Source organism: Bombina bombina, chromosome 9 (assembly GCF_027579735.1).
Source record: "Bombina bombina isolate aBomBom1 chromosome 9, aBomBom1.pri, whole genome shotgun sequence".
Classification (NCBI taxonomy): domain Eukaryota; kingdom Metazoa; phylum Chordata; class Amphibia; order Anura; family Bombinatoridae; genus Bombina; species Bombina bombina.
The window spans coordinates 274,873,816-274,890,034 of NC_069507.1; the positions used below are offsets into that span (position 1 = coordinate 274,873,816).

A 16,219-nucleotide genomic window follows, 5' to 3' on the forward strand; every position below is an offset into this window, starting at 1 on the left:
GACAGCTGACATTGGCTTACGTTATGTTATCTGCTACTTGAGGGACATGTGACCACAGACAGCTGACATTGGCTTACATTATGTTATCTGCTACTTGAGGGACATGTGACCACAGACAGCTGACATTGGCTTACATTATGTTATATGCTACTTGAGGGACATGTGACCACAGACAGCTGACATTGGCTTACATTATGTTATCCTGCTACTTGAGGGACATGTGACCATAGACAGCTGGCCTTAGCTTACATTATGTTATCTGCTACTTGAGAGACATGTGACCATAGACAGCTGGCGTTGGCCTACATTATGTTATCTGCTACTTGAGGGACATGTGACAATAGACAGTTGACGTTGGCTTACATAATGTTATCTGCTACTTGAGGGACATGTGACCATAGACAACTGGCATAGGCTTATATTATTGTATCTGCTACTTGAGGGACATATGACCACAGACAGCTGGCGTTAACTATTATGTTATCTGCTACTTGAAGGACATGTGACCATAGACATATCTCCTTGTAGAAGAGGAAGATATTTTCTGAAATTGTAACAAAAGCTTTCATGGAATGTACAAATGAAAGTAATTCACTTTAATGAATTTCCTACACATCACTCGTGCTTATTCCTAACCACAATCTTGCTGTGTAACCTCAGGCAATTAAGTTAACTCCCTGCGGTTTCTGTAATTCTCACACAACCTTGTTGGTTACTTGCTCTCATGTACTTTACCTACGGGCGTTTTTGTCATGTAATCACACAGTTATGCTGTTTTTTCTGCTTTTCTCACTTTTGTCATGTCCAGTGGTCCGTGTTACCTCCTCACTAAATACACTTTCCATCAGCACATGAAAAGATTTCTGCAACTTATTCTTGAAATCTTTTCCCATGAAGACATACAGGATGGGATTGACACAGCAGTTGGCATATGCCAGTCCCTGTGATAAGTGGTCAAGCGCCGTTAAGGTTGGGCTTTCTAGAAAAAGCATACCAATGCCGACAATGTGGTAGGGGGCCCAGGACACACAAAATGCAATAACTATACCCGTTGCTACTTTCCGTGTTTTGCTGCCCACTTTGCCAAACCTGGAGTTCTGCAGCTTCCAGGCTAGGCAGAGGTAGCAGGCAGTGATGATCAAAAATGGTAAAAAGAACCCTAAAATAGCACGGGTTACTGTTACAGTAATGATGGCATTAGTTGAAGTGGAAGCCTCAATGCGATTTATATCGTTATATATATATGTTTCGAACGTTCCTTCTCTTGTATCAAAGTTGTCAATAGGATAAGCCCCAGACACGTCAAAATACTCCTCATTTTGGTAAACTCCTCCAGGAACGGGATTGACCATGTTCAGCTTGGTATCAGTCATTTCCCGTGAAGTGGCATTTTTGTTGATGAAAAGGTCGCCCCGGATATTGTAGCTATAATTCAAATTAATTTCCCCATCATAGTTGTAGACACAATGAGTAGTTTCATCTATTAATAACGTTTCCCGATAGAGGAATACAGGAAGACACATCAGAAAAGAGAGTAGCCAGATACAAACACATGCAAGCCAAGCTTTTTGTACAGTGCGATTATTCTGTGACCAAACCGGCTTAACCACAACAAGACATCGGTCCACACTGATGGTTACAAGGGTGAAAACGCTAGCGAACATGTTGAGGATAACAATGGATGGTAGCAGCTTGCAGAGGATGGAGCCATATGGCCATACGTCATGAAGGACCTCAACAGAAATGGAGAAAGGAAGAGACAGGCAGCAAATCAGGTCAGCTACAGCAAGGTTCCAAAACCAGACCGTGTTCACCGTCCTTCTCATTTTCACGCTTGTAACCCATATCACCAAGCTGTTTCCTGGCACACCGAAAATAAATGTAACAGCTAATATGATCATGGTGACTATTTGTTCTGGACTATAGTGACCCACTAATGTTGAATCTTGACCAATGTCACTGACGTTCAAGGCTGATAGCATTGTGGCCAAATAAGGTTTTCCAACTATCACTTTGTTGTCCTGAAAAAAGGAAACAAAACAAAACAGATGATCAATGCAAAGCAATCATAGTCCAGCATGTTTTATATTTCCTGTGTAAGTGAATGCAGTGCTGCTATGTAACATTTAGACAGGGTAATGCTGTGATTTGCAATCTGACATTACTGACACTCACAGACAACATGTACAGTATATTAATTTGGCTTACATACTTCTGGCGCAAAAACAAAATTGATGCTTACATGATAAAGGCCTAGATTAAAAGTTTTGCGGTATGGTGCGGTACGGCTATACGGCTGAAACATTCACCTTTGTGCGTGGAATATGCAGGTCACCGCAAGCGTTTTAACCTTTATGCAACTCTCCATTCCGCCCTCAAAAAATGGCTTTTGAGTGCGGGATTTTCATAGCGCCCGTATTACAGGTTGTACAGTCCGGCTAAAATGCTTGCTTTATAGTCTATAGCGTTGCAATGCATTCCACTATCTGAGAGCAGTAGTTATGGATTTTGCGAAACAAAAATGTTTTACAAAACTCATAACTAAAATGTTACTGTTACGGTATAACCCTGATATCGAGGGTTAATACCAGATGAAAGATGCCCTTAATACGGGAATAGCAACACACGAACCCAGTTAATACACCGAACGGGGAAAATACATGAAATCCTTCTCTCCTGGAACAGGCAAAAGAATAATTCAAAGTAGCACTTCCCCCCAAACACGAGACCAAGCTCCGTCTTGAGGGTAAAACAGTGAACAGCCAGAGCTGTGGGTTTATTGTTCTTAAATACACATTTTTACACATTAGTACCACCCACAGGGTTTTGTAAAACAACCAATAAACACATACAATACTCTCAGACACTCCCACACAAAATCCTCCCCTCTGCCTTTGATACAATTACCTTACACAATGGGTGGTGCAATTACCTTACACAGTGGTTGATGCAGTTACCTTACACAATGGTTGATACAATTACCTTACACAATGGTTGATGCAGTTACCTTACACAATGGTTGATGCAGTTACCTTACACAATGGTTGACACAATTACCTTACACAATGGTTGATGCAGTTACCTTACACAATGGTTGATGTAATTATCACAGACAGAGAAATACAGTTCAATTGTCATGGAGCCAAAGTCTTTCGTTATACAAATGGGCTACATGGGATAGCTATCTGGGGTATCACTGTTCAAATAGGGCAAGTACTGAATGACCCGGCTTTCGTGTCTTTGCAGGGGAAAAGTAAGCATTTCAACATGGGGCCATAGTCTAAAAGCAGCAGGCGGGCAACCAGGCTCCTCCAATGCACAGTGGCGAGATTGGTCTCGTCACATCTCTCCCCTTTTCCAAACAGACTAACAGGGTATCTGACCTCCTGCCGGTCAGTGCCCTGGTTAGTCCAGCAACCCATCCACAAAACAATCAGCAGTACAGCCCACCCACAATAAATGGTCACTACACCTGGGTAGAGGAGAAACTTGTCCATGTCCAGGTGCCTCACCACGGCTGTGTGGGGGACTGGTACGCTGAATTGGTGGGTTGCGAGGTGGGCAGAAACCAGCTGTACTCTGCCCTGGTGCCAGCACTACCATGGAAGTAGTTTAAGAGTTTAGAGAAGAGGAATATTACTATCTTAGTAGTTCTTATACGTTCCCCAACAAAATTAACTCCTATCTCTAGGGAGGAAAATTATCTTTCCTTCATCAGAATCATAAAGGAGTGGGGGGGTGCTCAATATCCTGTATTAACATAGAAATATGAGAAGAAGAAATGGATATACCTGAGCACTCAAAATAGGCTAATAGAAATTCATGATATAAGTAGATGTGTAGGACTGGGTTATATCTACATAAAACATAACTTTTATTAAATTCAATAAAAAACTTATATATATAGGTGATAAACATTCACTCCGTGTGTTGTGTATTAAAAATAAAATAAAAAAATGAATGCTGCAGTGCCAAATAATGGCCGTACAAATTATGTCAAGTGGGTAGCTGGTAGTCTCAGATGTTATGGAGTGCTTAGCATTAGCAACAATGGTTAGTCCAATTCAAGGAGGGAAGATACACTTCCACAAATTATTATGCTAAATACAGAGCTCAGCCATTGTGAGCCTGAATTAGCATCACAAGTTCTGTATATGGTTATACATTAGGGTTGGACTGTAAGGAAGTCTATCTGAATTCAGTGTCAGGACAGGGTCCAACACTGGTAGAGTGTAAATACTATACTGCTATCATGTATATATTGCTAAGAACAATTATTCCCACAAGACCTGTGTGTGTGGATGGTGCATCTGGCAGGGGTGTACCATAAAATGCTCACGGATTGCACAAGAAACTAATCTAAAAAGAGGATTGACCTCGCACAAATTATCTAGCTAGTGCAATACTGGAGCGGTACTACACCCTGTCAGAGTCCCATACTACGTATCTTAATGTTTGACAATTATATACTAGTAACCGCAATGAAGTTCCACATATATGCCCAGAAAAGGGCTAAATAAGTCTATGGAATATTATGTAATAAGTATATAATGCGGCTAGGCTTATCCCAATTATACACACACAAACGTTATAATACTGTCAGCATTCAAATCGAGCGCCTAATAAAACATAACACCTCTAATAATTGCAAAGGGCAATAGATATATGTGTCCATTTCCCTATCTCAGGCTCCATAATAAATTCAACCACTACATAACATCTTCTAATTGAAGTGATGTGGGCTGAAATGTCGGCCCTATGTATACCATCACTACTACTACGATACAGGATTCACACACCCTAAGTTTATGTGATACAGCTTTACAAATAAACATGTTACATTCTATAGCAACACTACTATCAGGTTATCGATATGTTGCAATTGAATATGAGCCATCATCATAGCAATAGAGGCAACGAAACACTTGTAATGATACTCTGGTTTAAGAGCTATTATCTCCTGTACCCAATACAGATTAATATTAATATGCCCGATTGCTATGGCAATGCTACGAGTAACATAAACAACCTATGGGAATAACTTATATCCCAAGATAATATTAGCTATTGCGGATGCCTATTTGCGTGATGGATCACGCCCATTTTCGTCTGCAATAGAAGTCATGTGACGGACCTCTACCCTATCGGGTAGACGATATGTGATTGGCCAGCCGTTAGAGGGTGTGTATGTTTACTCACCCGTGATTGGCTCTGAGCGGTATTTAACCGCTCGAGTGGAGGCAGGACGGGTTAGCCTTTGAGAAAGCCACGGAGGTGGCGAAATGCGCATCAAGGCGCTCGATTTGAATGCTGACAGTATTATAACGTTTGTGTGTGTATAATTGGGATAAGCCTAGCCGCATTATATACTTATTACATAATATTCCATAGACTTATTTAGCCCTTTTCTGGGCATATATGTGGAACTTCATTGCGGTTACTAGTATATAATTGTCAAACATTAAGATACGTAGTATGGGACTCTGACAGGGTGTAGTACCGCTCCAGTATTGCACTAGCTAGATAATTTGTGCGAGGTCAATCCTCTTTTTAGATTAGTTTCTTGTGCAATCCGTGAGCATTTTATGGTACACCCCTGCCAGATGCACCATCCACACACACAGGTCTTGTGGGAATAATTGTTCTTAGCAATATATACATGATAGCAGTATAGTATTTACACTCTACCAGTGTTGGACCCTGTCCTGACACTGAATTCAGATAGACTTCCTTACAGTCCAACCCTAATGTATAACCATATACAGAACTTGTGATGCTAATTCAGGCTCACAATGGCTGAGCTCTGTATTTAGCATAATAATTTGTGGAAGTGTATCTTCCCTCCTTGAATTGGACTAACCATTGTTGCTAATGCTAAGCACTCCATAACATCTGAGACTACCAGCTACCCACTTGACATAATTTGTACGGCCATTATTTGGCACTGCAGCATTCATTTTTTTATTTTATTTTTAATACACAACACACGGAGTGAATGTTTATCACCTATATATATAAGTTTTTTATTGAATTTAATAAAAGTTATGTTTTATGTAGATATAACCCAGTCCTACACATCTACTTATATCATGAATTTCTATTAGCCTATTTTGAGTGCTCAGGTATATCCATTTCTTCTTCTCATATTTCTACCATGGAAGTAGCCTGGTGGGAGCCTGGTTGCTGGAGGAGGAGACCGACTGTCTTCCCTTTGGATACATAGCTGTGCTGCTGGAGGGGGAGACCGATCATCTCCCCTTTGGACAAAGCACCATGCTGCTGTGGGGGGAGACCGACTTTCTCCCCTTTGGCTAAACAGCCCTGTTGCTGGGGGGCAGGACCGACTGTCCCTACCCCCTGTGCTGTAAGTGCAGAGATCACGGTCCCATCTGCACAGTTGTGGGGCTTAGTGTCTCCCCCTGGTGCGTTAAGCTGCCGCTGGGGAGAGGGGGTAACAAGCTCCTCTCCCATACATACTTCCAGCCGCTGGGGAATGGAGACTGGGCTCCCAATCCCCTGCATCTCACTCTGCTGATAGGGGGCAGAACCAACTGTCTCTGCCCCCTGTAACTCAGCCTGCCGCTGGGGAATGGAGACTGTGCTCCCGATTCCCTGCATATTCCTCTGCTGCTGGGGGACAGGACCAACTGTCTCTGCCCCCTGTAACTCATCCTGCCGCTGGGGAATGGAGTCTGGGCTCCCAATTCCCTGCAGGACCGGTGGAGAGACCTCGGTCCCATCTCTACCGGCCACCTGGGGTCCTTCCCAGTAAAACTCCACAATATCTTCCCAGCTGAATGGATCTGGATCTGGGTCTTTCACCTTGCTGTCCTGCTGAGCCTTCCCAATGGAGTGGAAGAGATCTCGGTAGTCCTGCTCCAGTTCCCACTCCAGGGCTGCTAAGTGAGCCAGGTCTGGCTCTACCTCATGGGGGTCAGCCCAGTCATGCCTAGCCTCCCTCTCGTAGAAAATGTCCTGAAGTCTGGTCTGCGCAGGGCTCCCAAAGTCAGGCTCTGCAAAGGACTCCCATAACAAGCCAGGACCATCAAACTCCTCTCCCTCTGGTTTGTCATGCTCGGCTGTCCAGGGTATATACTGTGCCATATACCACCAGAGTGCCTGGTAGGCATCCTCCAGCCATAGCTCCTGCCATACCCGGTGCTCTAGTTCCTTCACCCATTCCTCCAGGGACTGCTCTCCCAGGAAGGGCATCCGCAGGGCCACTTGCTTCTGCAACTGCTGCTCTTGACTGGGGAGACTCTCACCCCGCTGGAATTGTACATTATCCAGGGCCTGGTACCAGATACCTTTCCTTAATGCATCCCGGCCATCCAGGTCCTCCTCCTCGTATAACACTGCTGGTTCCATTCTGTTGCTTTTAGGGTCGCTGTACTGGGACATGCATTGCCCCCAACTTTTAAATCCCCGGATGTGTAGTTGCTCTTCTGGGCAATGAGGACAATCCCGTCGCTTGCCACCAGTTGTTACGGTATAACCCTGATATCGAGGGTTAATACCAGATGAAAGATGCCCTTAATACGGGAATAGCAACACACGAACCCAGTTAATACACCGAACGGGGAAAATACACAAAATCCTTCTCTCCTGGAAAAGGCAAAAGAATAATTCAAAGTAGCACTTCCCCCCAAACACGAGACCAAGCTCCGTCTTGAGGGTAAAACAGTGAACAGCCAGAGCTGTGGGTTTATTGTTCTTAAATACACATTTTTACACATTAGTACCACCCACAGGGTTTTGTAAAACAACCAATAAACACATACAATACTCTCAGACACTCCCACACAAAATCCTCCCCTCTGCCTGTGATACAATTACCTTACACAATGGGTGGTGCAATTACCTTACACAATGGTTGATGCAGTTACCTTACACAATGGTTGATACAATTACCTTACACAATGGTTTATACAATTACCTTACACAATGGTTGATGCAGTTACCTTACACAATGGTTGATACAATTACCTTGCACAATGGTTGATGCAGTTACCTTACACAATGGTTGATACAATTACCTTACACAATGATTGATGTAATTATCACAGACAGAGAAATACAGTTCAATTGCCATGGAGCCAAAGTCTTTCATTATACAAATGGGCTACATGACATAACTATCTAGGGTATCACTGTTCAAATAGGGCAAGTACTGAATGACCCGGCTTTTGTGTCTTTGCAGGGGAAAAGTAAGCATTTCAACATGGGGCCATAGTCTAAAGGCAGCAGGTGGGCAACCAGGCTCCTCCAATGCACAGTGGCGAGATTGGTCTCGTCACAGTTACAAAGTACACTAACCCATAAACTACCTATTAACCCCTAAACCGCCAAGCCCCCGCATCGTAAATACTATATTACACCTATTAACCCCTAATCCGCTGCCTACCCACCCACATTGCCAACACTAAATAAACATATTAACCCCTAAACCACCGACCCCCCACATCTCCAACACTAAATAAACCTATTAACCCTTAAACCGCTGGCCCCCCACATCCCAATTACTATGTTACACCTATTAACCCATAAACCACCGGCCCCCAAAATTGCCAACACTAACATAAAGTATTTACCCCTAAACCGCCGGCCCCCACATCGCAAAGACTAAAATAAACCTATTAACCCCTAAACAGCCGGCCCCCCACATCGCAAATCAATAATCCGCTGCCTACCCACCCACATTGCCAACACTAAATAAACATATTAACCCCTAAACCACCGACCCCCCACATCTCCAACACTAAATAAACCTATTAACCCTTAAACCGCTGGCACCCCACATCCCAATTACTATGTTACACCTATTAACCCATAAACCACAGGCCCCCCACATCCCAATTACTATGTTACACCTATTAACCCCTAAACCGCCGGCCCCCACATCGCAAAGACTAAAATAAACCTATTAACCCCTAAACGGCCGCCCCCCCACATCGCAAATCACTAAATTAAACTATTAACCCCTAAAACTAACTATCCCCTATACTTTAAATTAAAATTACAATATTACTATCCTAAAATTAAAAAAAACTTACCTGTGAAATAAAAAAAAAAAAAGATTAAATAAACCTAACATAACTATTTTAATAAAATAAAATAAAATAAGAATAAAAAAAAACTAAATTACAAGATTAAAAAACCTAACTCTACGAAAAAATAACAGCTTTTTTTAGACCGCTGCTTCGTAACTGCTGTTTGCTGGGAGCCATTCGGCCCTTGTTAAATCGACCCCCATGAGTAACTGGGTGGGAACAAGTTAAAGGGACACTGAACCCAAATTTTTTCTATCGTGATTCAGATAGAGCATGCACTTTTAAGCAACTTTCTAATTTACGCCGATGATCAATTTCTTTCCATTCTCTTGGTATCTTTATTTGAAATGCAAAAATGTAAGTTTAGATGCCGGCCCATTTTTGGTGAACACACTGGGTTGTTCTTGCTGATTGGTGGGTAAATTCACCCACCAATAAACAAGTGCTTTCCATGGTACTGAACCAAAAAAATAACTTAGATGCCTTCTTTTTCAAATAAAGAAAGCAAGAGAACTAAGAAAATTTGATAATAGGAGTAAATTAGAAAGTTGCTTAAAATTGCTGCTCTATCTGAATCATGAAAGAAAAAAATTGGGTTCAGTGTCCCTTTAAGGCTAATTACCAACCACTAAGACTGTAGGACTTTTCTGTCAAAAGCTATCCCAAAAGAAAAGAGAGTACCAGCAAGTTGCTTCCATCAACACAACAGAAGCCTCTTTTTAAAAAACACAACGTAGAATCTAATCCAGTAAATTAGACTGTAAAAAATCTGTAAGGAATTGTCCTGCTTCTAAGAAGCCAAATTTAAAGTGACAGTAAACTCAGCAATGTGTTATTGTTTAAAAATATAGATAATCCCTTTATTACCCACAGAAAACATGGTTATATTAATTCACTTTTTATCTTTGTGATTACCTTACATCTAAGCATCTTCTGACAGCCCCCTGATCACGTCTTTTTATTTATTATCATTTAAGCCAATTAGTGCGAGAGCTCAATGTTAGCTATATGGCTCACATGAACTAGCACTCCCCTGTTGTGAAAAGCTAAAAAAAACTTGTAATCAAGGGGCTGTCTTTAGTGACTTAGGAAAAGGCAGAAATTTAGAGGCTTAAAGGTTATAAAGTACATTAATATAACAATGTTGGTTGTGCAAAGCCGGGGAATGGGCAGTAAAGGCGTTAGCTATCTTTTTAAACAATAAAAAAAATTGTGTTGACTGTGCCTTTAATGACTGCTTTAACCTGGAAGCTAAAGTAATGACTGCAGACTTGGGACTCATACATGGACAAATGAAAAAGAACCATAAACTTAAATTTAAAGAAAAAAAATCTTAAAAGAAAATAGGATAAGACAGCGAAAGAAACAGCATGGCAACCTAAGGGTTAAGGCTAGAATGAGTGAGATAGGAGAAGAGGGCTGGGTGGAGAAGCTAGTGCAACATTGAGTCCCTGGCCTTACCTTAAAAAGAGCTGCACGTAGCTTCCTGTCCCTCTTTCTCCTTGGGTCCTGAAGCAGAGACCCCTTTTTTCTTTGCTTTGGAAATCCTAGGCCTTGTTCAATCCAACATCATGCATCGTTCAAGAAGATCTGTCTTGCCTCCAGTACGGTTCCAGGAGCTGCAGTTTGCATCACCTGCAAGGAAAAAGCAAGATAAGCAGATAAGTAACCTGGAAATAGATGATGATAGTGAGGATACTATTGCACCTACACAGTATAGCAAGACAACTACTGCTAATCCCCACGCACCTCTTGGCCTAACTCAGCCACCTCCTGCCACTGACACGAGCAGTGTGTCTGTTCCTATTAATACCAGCTTACCTGGCATTGTCCCTGAGTCCCCAGTTAACCCGTTAATTCCTGCTACTACAGGATCTATGGCCAGTCCAGTCATTAATGGTTCAGGAAATCCAGGGCCTTCAGGGCTGCATGGGGACCAAATCGTTGGTTTAGTTACCCTTCCTCCACCTTCTAACCTCTTACCTGCATCTTCTGTCGCATCCTTGTTTGCTGCCATCCCTCCGACTGCCGCATCTGCTGTTTCTTCTTTTCTGGCGTCCATTGCGGCTGCTATGGCTCCATCTTCTTCTCTTCTGTCTTCCTCCATTCCGGTTGGCCAAATCGCAGTACCGGAAGTCGTCGCCGGAAGTCCCGCTCCTTCCGGGTGACATCACAAATCCCCATTCGCAGGTAAGCATCGGAACCACGCGGTCGGGTCCTCAGGAGCTTGTAAGAGGTGAGCACCAAGAGAGGACACCGGCAGTGGTAGGATTGGCGCAGTTAGGGCCGGACAGTCAGCAGGCTTTGGGCACAATCCAGCAGCGGGCACAATCATCACGCATAAATGGTAGAGGCGGGCCAGCAGGGGGCGGAGCTATTCAGAAGGGTCAATTGGGCCGCAAAAGGGTTTCATGGAAGCCACATGTGAATACTCGTAATAGGGGTGGGACCCAAGCAAGGGGTGCTTATCCGATCACAAAGTGGGGCTCATTCTGTTGCAACTACCAGAATTAAGAATAAAAGAGCTGACAGTAGCAATAAGAGAAGCTCTTCAGTGTCTGATTCTATAAACCCTAACACGGTAGTAATGTGAGTGGAAGTGAATTGAGTGTGGCTGGTGATACTGCAAGTATGAATGTTTTTCCTTTGGCGCACGCACATACTAATTCTGGCGCAAATGATAATGTCAATAATGCGGTTCCGGTACAAGGCAGTGTGAATGCTTCTTTAGGAAATATCATAAATAGGCAAAATATAAGCAGCATGAATACGCTGCAGGATACTAACACCAGCCAGGTTATAGGGAACGCATCTCAGTTAGGTCAATATAGTGCTGCTCATTCAGCTACTGAATCACAGGTAGGGCATGTTGCTAGTCAGAATATACCAGCAAATGCAAATCCTCCCATTTCCCATGTCCGCAGTGCTCCTGAAATGTTTTCTTTTTTGCAGGGTGTGATTCAGCCGGAAGAATCCTTTCCAGTGATGGCCACAGCACCTGAACTGTCTGCAGCACCTAGTACCTCAGTCCAGATGCCTTCTCCTGCGGTGCCTACTCCCCAGGTCCCAGACGCTTCTCCAGTTCGAGCGGCTTTGGAGTTAGCGAGGCAGGAACCACCTTTGACGGCTGCTGGTGAGTCAAACGTTTTTACACATGTTAGAACTGACTCTGCTGATTCCTCACTGTCCGAATCTGATTTGGATAGTGACACTTCTTTGGGTTTAAAGGGGAAGGGACAAAAACGTATGTATAGCATGGTAAAAAAAATGTTTCAGTCGGCAGCCTTTAGACAGTCCGCCCCTGCCCCATCCTCACTAAATCCGGTAGTCGATCAGTTAACCCCAAAAAGGTAAGCGTAGAAACGCCTCATGCTGGGCATTCCAAGAAAACAGGTGTGATAAGGGAGGTGTCTGTAGTTTCAGACATACTGGTAAGTTCTGCAGTGGCCCCCACCCAGGGTGTGGTTGCAGGAAAAAAGAGAGTGTGAATAATAGGCCCCAACTCAGAAACACTACTGTCCAGAAAGGCTTCCTCTCCAGTGAGGGTGCACGCCCTTGAACCTTGGCTACGTCTTTACCCTGACCGTCAGGCTGCTGATTTGCTCTTGGACGTTTTTTCACATGGTTTTCAGATCCCTGTATCTTCAAGAATCAGGGGTTCAGATAACTACTGTAACCTGTAACCCATAGTGCAGCGTACAGGGTAAGGAAGAAAATTAATTCCACTATCAGTAGAACCGTCACAGAGCAGGGAGGCTTCGTGGTCAGACATGATGCCTTAACGGCTGACAAATCAGCATATTACAGGAGAGATAGGTTTAATTTACAGGATGTAGCCTTAGATATTTTTGTTAGGGATATTCATAGGTCTTTTGTTCCCTTCCTGTAAGTCAGGTTGTGGTTTATGATGGGGACAAGTATATCATCTGAGATGCTATCTTGTGGCGGGATGTAGCGGCCCTGTTGCGTGGAGAGGGTGAACGGGGGGAGTGATGACCAATCTAAAGAAGGGAGGGGCGGATAGCCTCAGGTGCACATGATATGCCCCTCCTTCCCCTCATGGGTAGGTCACGTGATCTCAGCAACCCTTTAGTAGCATCTCCGTTGAGCAGAGGGAACCCTCCCTCTGCTGCAGTTTCCATTTTGGGCCGCTGACCTCCAGTAGCGCTGGGTTAGTTAACTCTTGCTTGCCGCCATCTTAGCCTTGACGGTTTCTATAGTTATGTTTATTAATATTTAATAAAAAAATTTAACCTGTGACGGTTTCAAATTTCCCATAAATAAGTTGTTGTGTCTTTATTTATTATTATAGTTATACCTATTTAGGAGCTAAGTTATGTATATGTTATTATTCCCTCTCTGCTGGTAATGAGTGGTAAGGTAAGCCTTTAATCCCTTAAGGAATCTCACAAGAAAAAGCAAACAAACCAGAGACTACTGGTGAAAGATTGTAATAGAAGCAATCACTTTCAAAATAAGCAAAATGTTTAAACCATTCATAAAAGAGTCTGTAAAACTCTGAAAACCACTCAGGTTCTCAGGAAGAGAAAATGTCTATAAGAGTTACCGAGACTAGATCTAGACCGCAGATCTGAATGTCAGAGATCTTATTGAAGAATTCCTGACAATTCTGAGAAATACTGGTAAAAGCCATGTTTATCACACCAGGAACAAGGAAAACTAACTTGTTGCAGGCTGCATTGCCTTAATAAAGGTCTCCACTATCTTGTCCAAACAAAATAAAACCTAGTTTAAGAATCAAGAGTTTAATCTATTGCAGTTAAATTGAAAGAACTGAAAAAAAGAATACTGAGTCAGTGGTAAAGACCAAGGGGTTGATTTATCAAGCCCCTTATGATGCTAATTCCGCGTGAGCCTTCAGGCTTGCTGGAATCAGGAGTTAAGAAGCAGCGGTCATAAGACCACTGCTCCTTAACTCGTCCGCCACCTCTGAGGCTGCGGTCTGCAATCAGTCCGATTGGGTTGATTGACACCCCCTGCTAGCGGATGATTGGCCGCGAATGTGCAGGGGGCAGCTTTGCACAAGCAGTTCACCAGAACTGCTTGTGCAATGTTAAATGCCGACAGCATATGCTGTCGGCATTCAGCGATGTCTGGCGGACATGATCTGCTACAGCAGATCATGTCCGCCAGACATTAATATATCGGCCCCTATGACTATAAGTGAAAACAGATGAAGGAATAAAAGAAAGCTAATTGAAATACTATCTACAGTAGCATTTAGAAACAGTAAATAAATATTCCTGACTCTAGCAAAGCATCTGAAAAAGAGAAGTCTAAATGACAAAAACGCCACCAACTTGTAGAAAACCCCTTGAAGGAGAAACCCTTTCCCCCGATTAAGAAATTGTTAACTTGGAGCAATTAGCCCCATGGGATGTGAAATGCAGAAAGATTACAGTGCTCAACTCAAGTCAAATTCAAGTGACTTCCTTAATTGGTAAGGAAACTAGAGGTTCCCCTTCAAAGAGCAAAATATACCACAGTAGTGACATTGTCTGGCTGAAAAAAACAAGTGTCTCATTTGAGAAAAGGCCAAGTCTGAGACCCAGGAAGATGGCATAAAGATCACAGAAAAATATTGGTAACCTCAGCTCCAGCGGTAACCAACTCGCTCTCCTCAAATCCCAGACTGAATTCTAACTCAAGAGACTGGCATCAGTAGAAATTATAGTTCAAAAGGGACTAATACAAAATTCCCCCAGAAGACTGGAGTGTTGAATAGACCACTAGAACAGAGACAACTGTACAGTGGAGTCTAAAAGGATTACTAAGAAACTAGAATGTAATCTCTGCACTATGGAATCAAAAGCCAAAGTGATAAGGCTGATATAAAACATGCAAAGCAAAAGAAAAAATATCTGATGGTGAAACCATTCACCCAAAACTTCCATACATAGAGTAAATAATAGAAGAATGAACAAGCTGTTGGAACTTGGATCTGCATTGATCCGTAAGAGAAAGTCGCATGGTACAGTCTACAAAGACTCTCAGAAATAAAACTCATATATTCCATAGTTGCTAACCGTCCCAGTTTTGCCGGGACAGTTCCTGAATTTGGGACCCAGTCCCGGCCATTTAAATGTCCCAGACAGTCCCAGCAATTCCCTGGGCTTCAGAGGCAGTGGCAACACAACGTGGTGGTTGTCGGGAGTTGTAGTTCGACCAATGTTCTTGCATTAGTGCTGATTTGAGACACATGTTGAATGCTGCGCAGGGAATTCTAGTCCTCGCGTCAATATTTTTGCATGTGCTATTTTTGGGTTTTAATTTGCAGTGGTTGGTGGGGATTGTAGTCATTTAAAACTAGCTTTGCTTGAGATTGTTAGGTTCCTATATGGTGGCTAATGGGAGATGTAGTATGGTGTCTTGTTCCGGGCCGGTGGTCGTTACATCTCGTCATCTAGTAAGGTTGTAGCTAGGGCCCTCAGGAGCAGTAAGTCTCCTGCGGCTCTGCATGGCCAGGAGCTACAATCTGCTTGCCGCCTCTATATATCAGCTATTGCTGAGGGGCCAGGGCTGGGGAGCCATGATGCGCAGTGCAGGGAGGACCAGACAGGAGAAATACGGGGAGCGGGTGGGGAGACAACCCGCAGTGGACAGGAGGCCCTTCAGTACCACGCAGATAAGAAGAGTAAATTGCTGTTTATGATCAGGGCAAGACAGCGGCATTGAGGTTGAATGGTTTCAGAACTAGCACAGCAGAATGGGACACTTACTCTGTACCACACCACTCATTAGAGCTGTACATCATACCTTAAAATAAGCATCATGGCATGTGCAGTGCCGGGACTATAACTTCTAGAGTGCTATTCCTGGCTTCCTTATACCTGTTTGGGAATTGTAACACTCGTGGTAAACTCTTTTTTTATGGTGGTATAGATTAGAGTAATGTAAATCAAACAGAGTAGTGAGGGGACGCACAATATAAAGGATATAGCATATAGAAGGATATCAATTCATACAAATATATATATGACAAAAATAGATAATAGTTGACAATAGACACAAAATCCCAAACACAGAGTCCAACACTGTTTAATGTCTATGATATTTAAAGGGGACACAAGTATCAACGGCTGCTCTCCTCACAGACGTATCCGTGTAGAACTATGAAGAAAGCATAAGACAGAGGGATGCCTCATGTG

At 43.1% G+C, this 16,219-nt stretch overlaps 1 protein-coding gene across 1 annotated transcript; it reads right to left on the reverse strand.

The window, feature by feature from the left end:
• Positions 1-758: 758 nt before the first annotated feature.
• On the reverse strand, positions 759-10,612 carry C3AR1 (complement C3a receptor 1). Its single transcript, XM_053691824.1, has 3 exons — positions 10,512-10,612; positions 1,412-2,021; positions 759-1,258 (listed from the first exon to the last, which is right to left on the reverse strand). The coding sequence occupies exons 2-3, from the start codon at positions 1,980-1,982 to the stop codon at positions 759-761; spliced, it is 1,071 nt and encodes a 356-aa protein (XP_053547799.1). The 5' UTR covers positions 1,983-2,021; positions 10,512-10,612.
• Between the last annotated feature and the right edge of the window lie 5,607 nt (positions 10,613-16,219).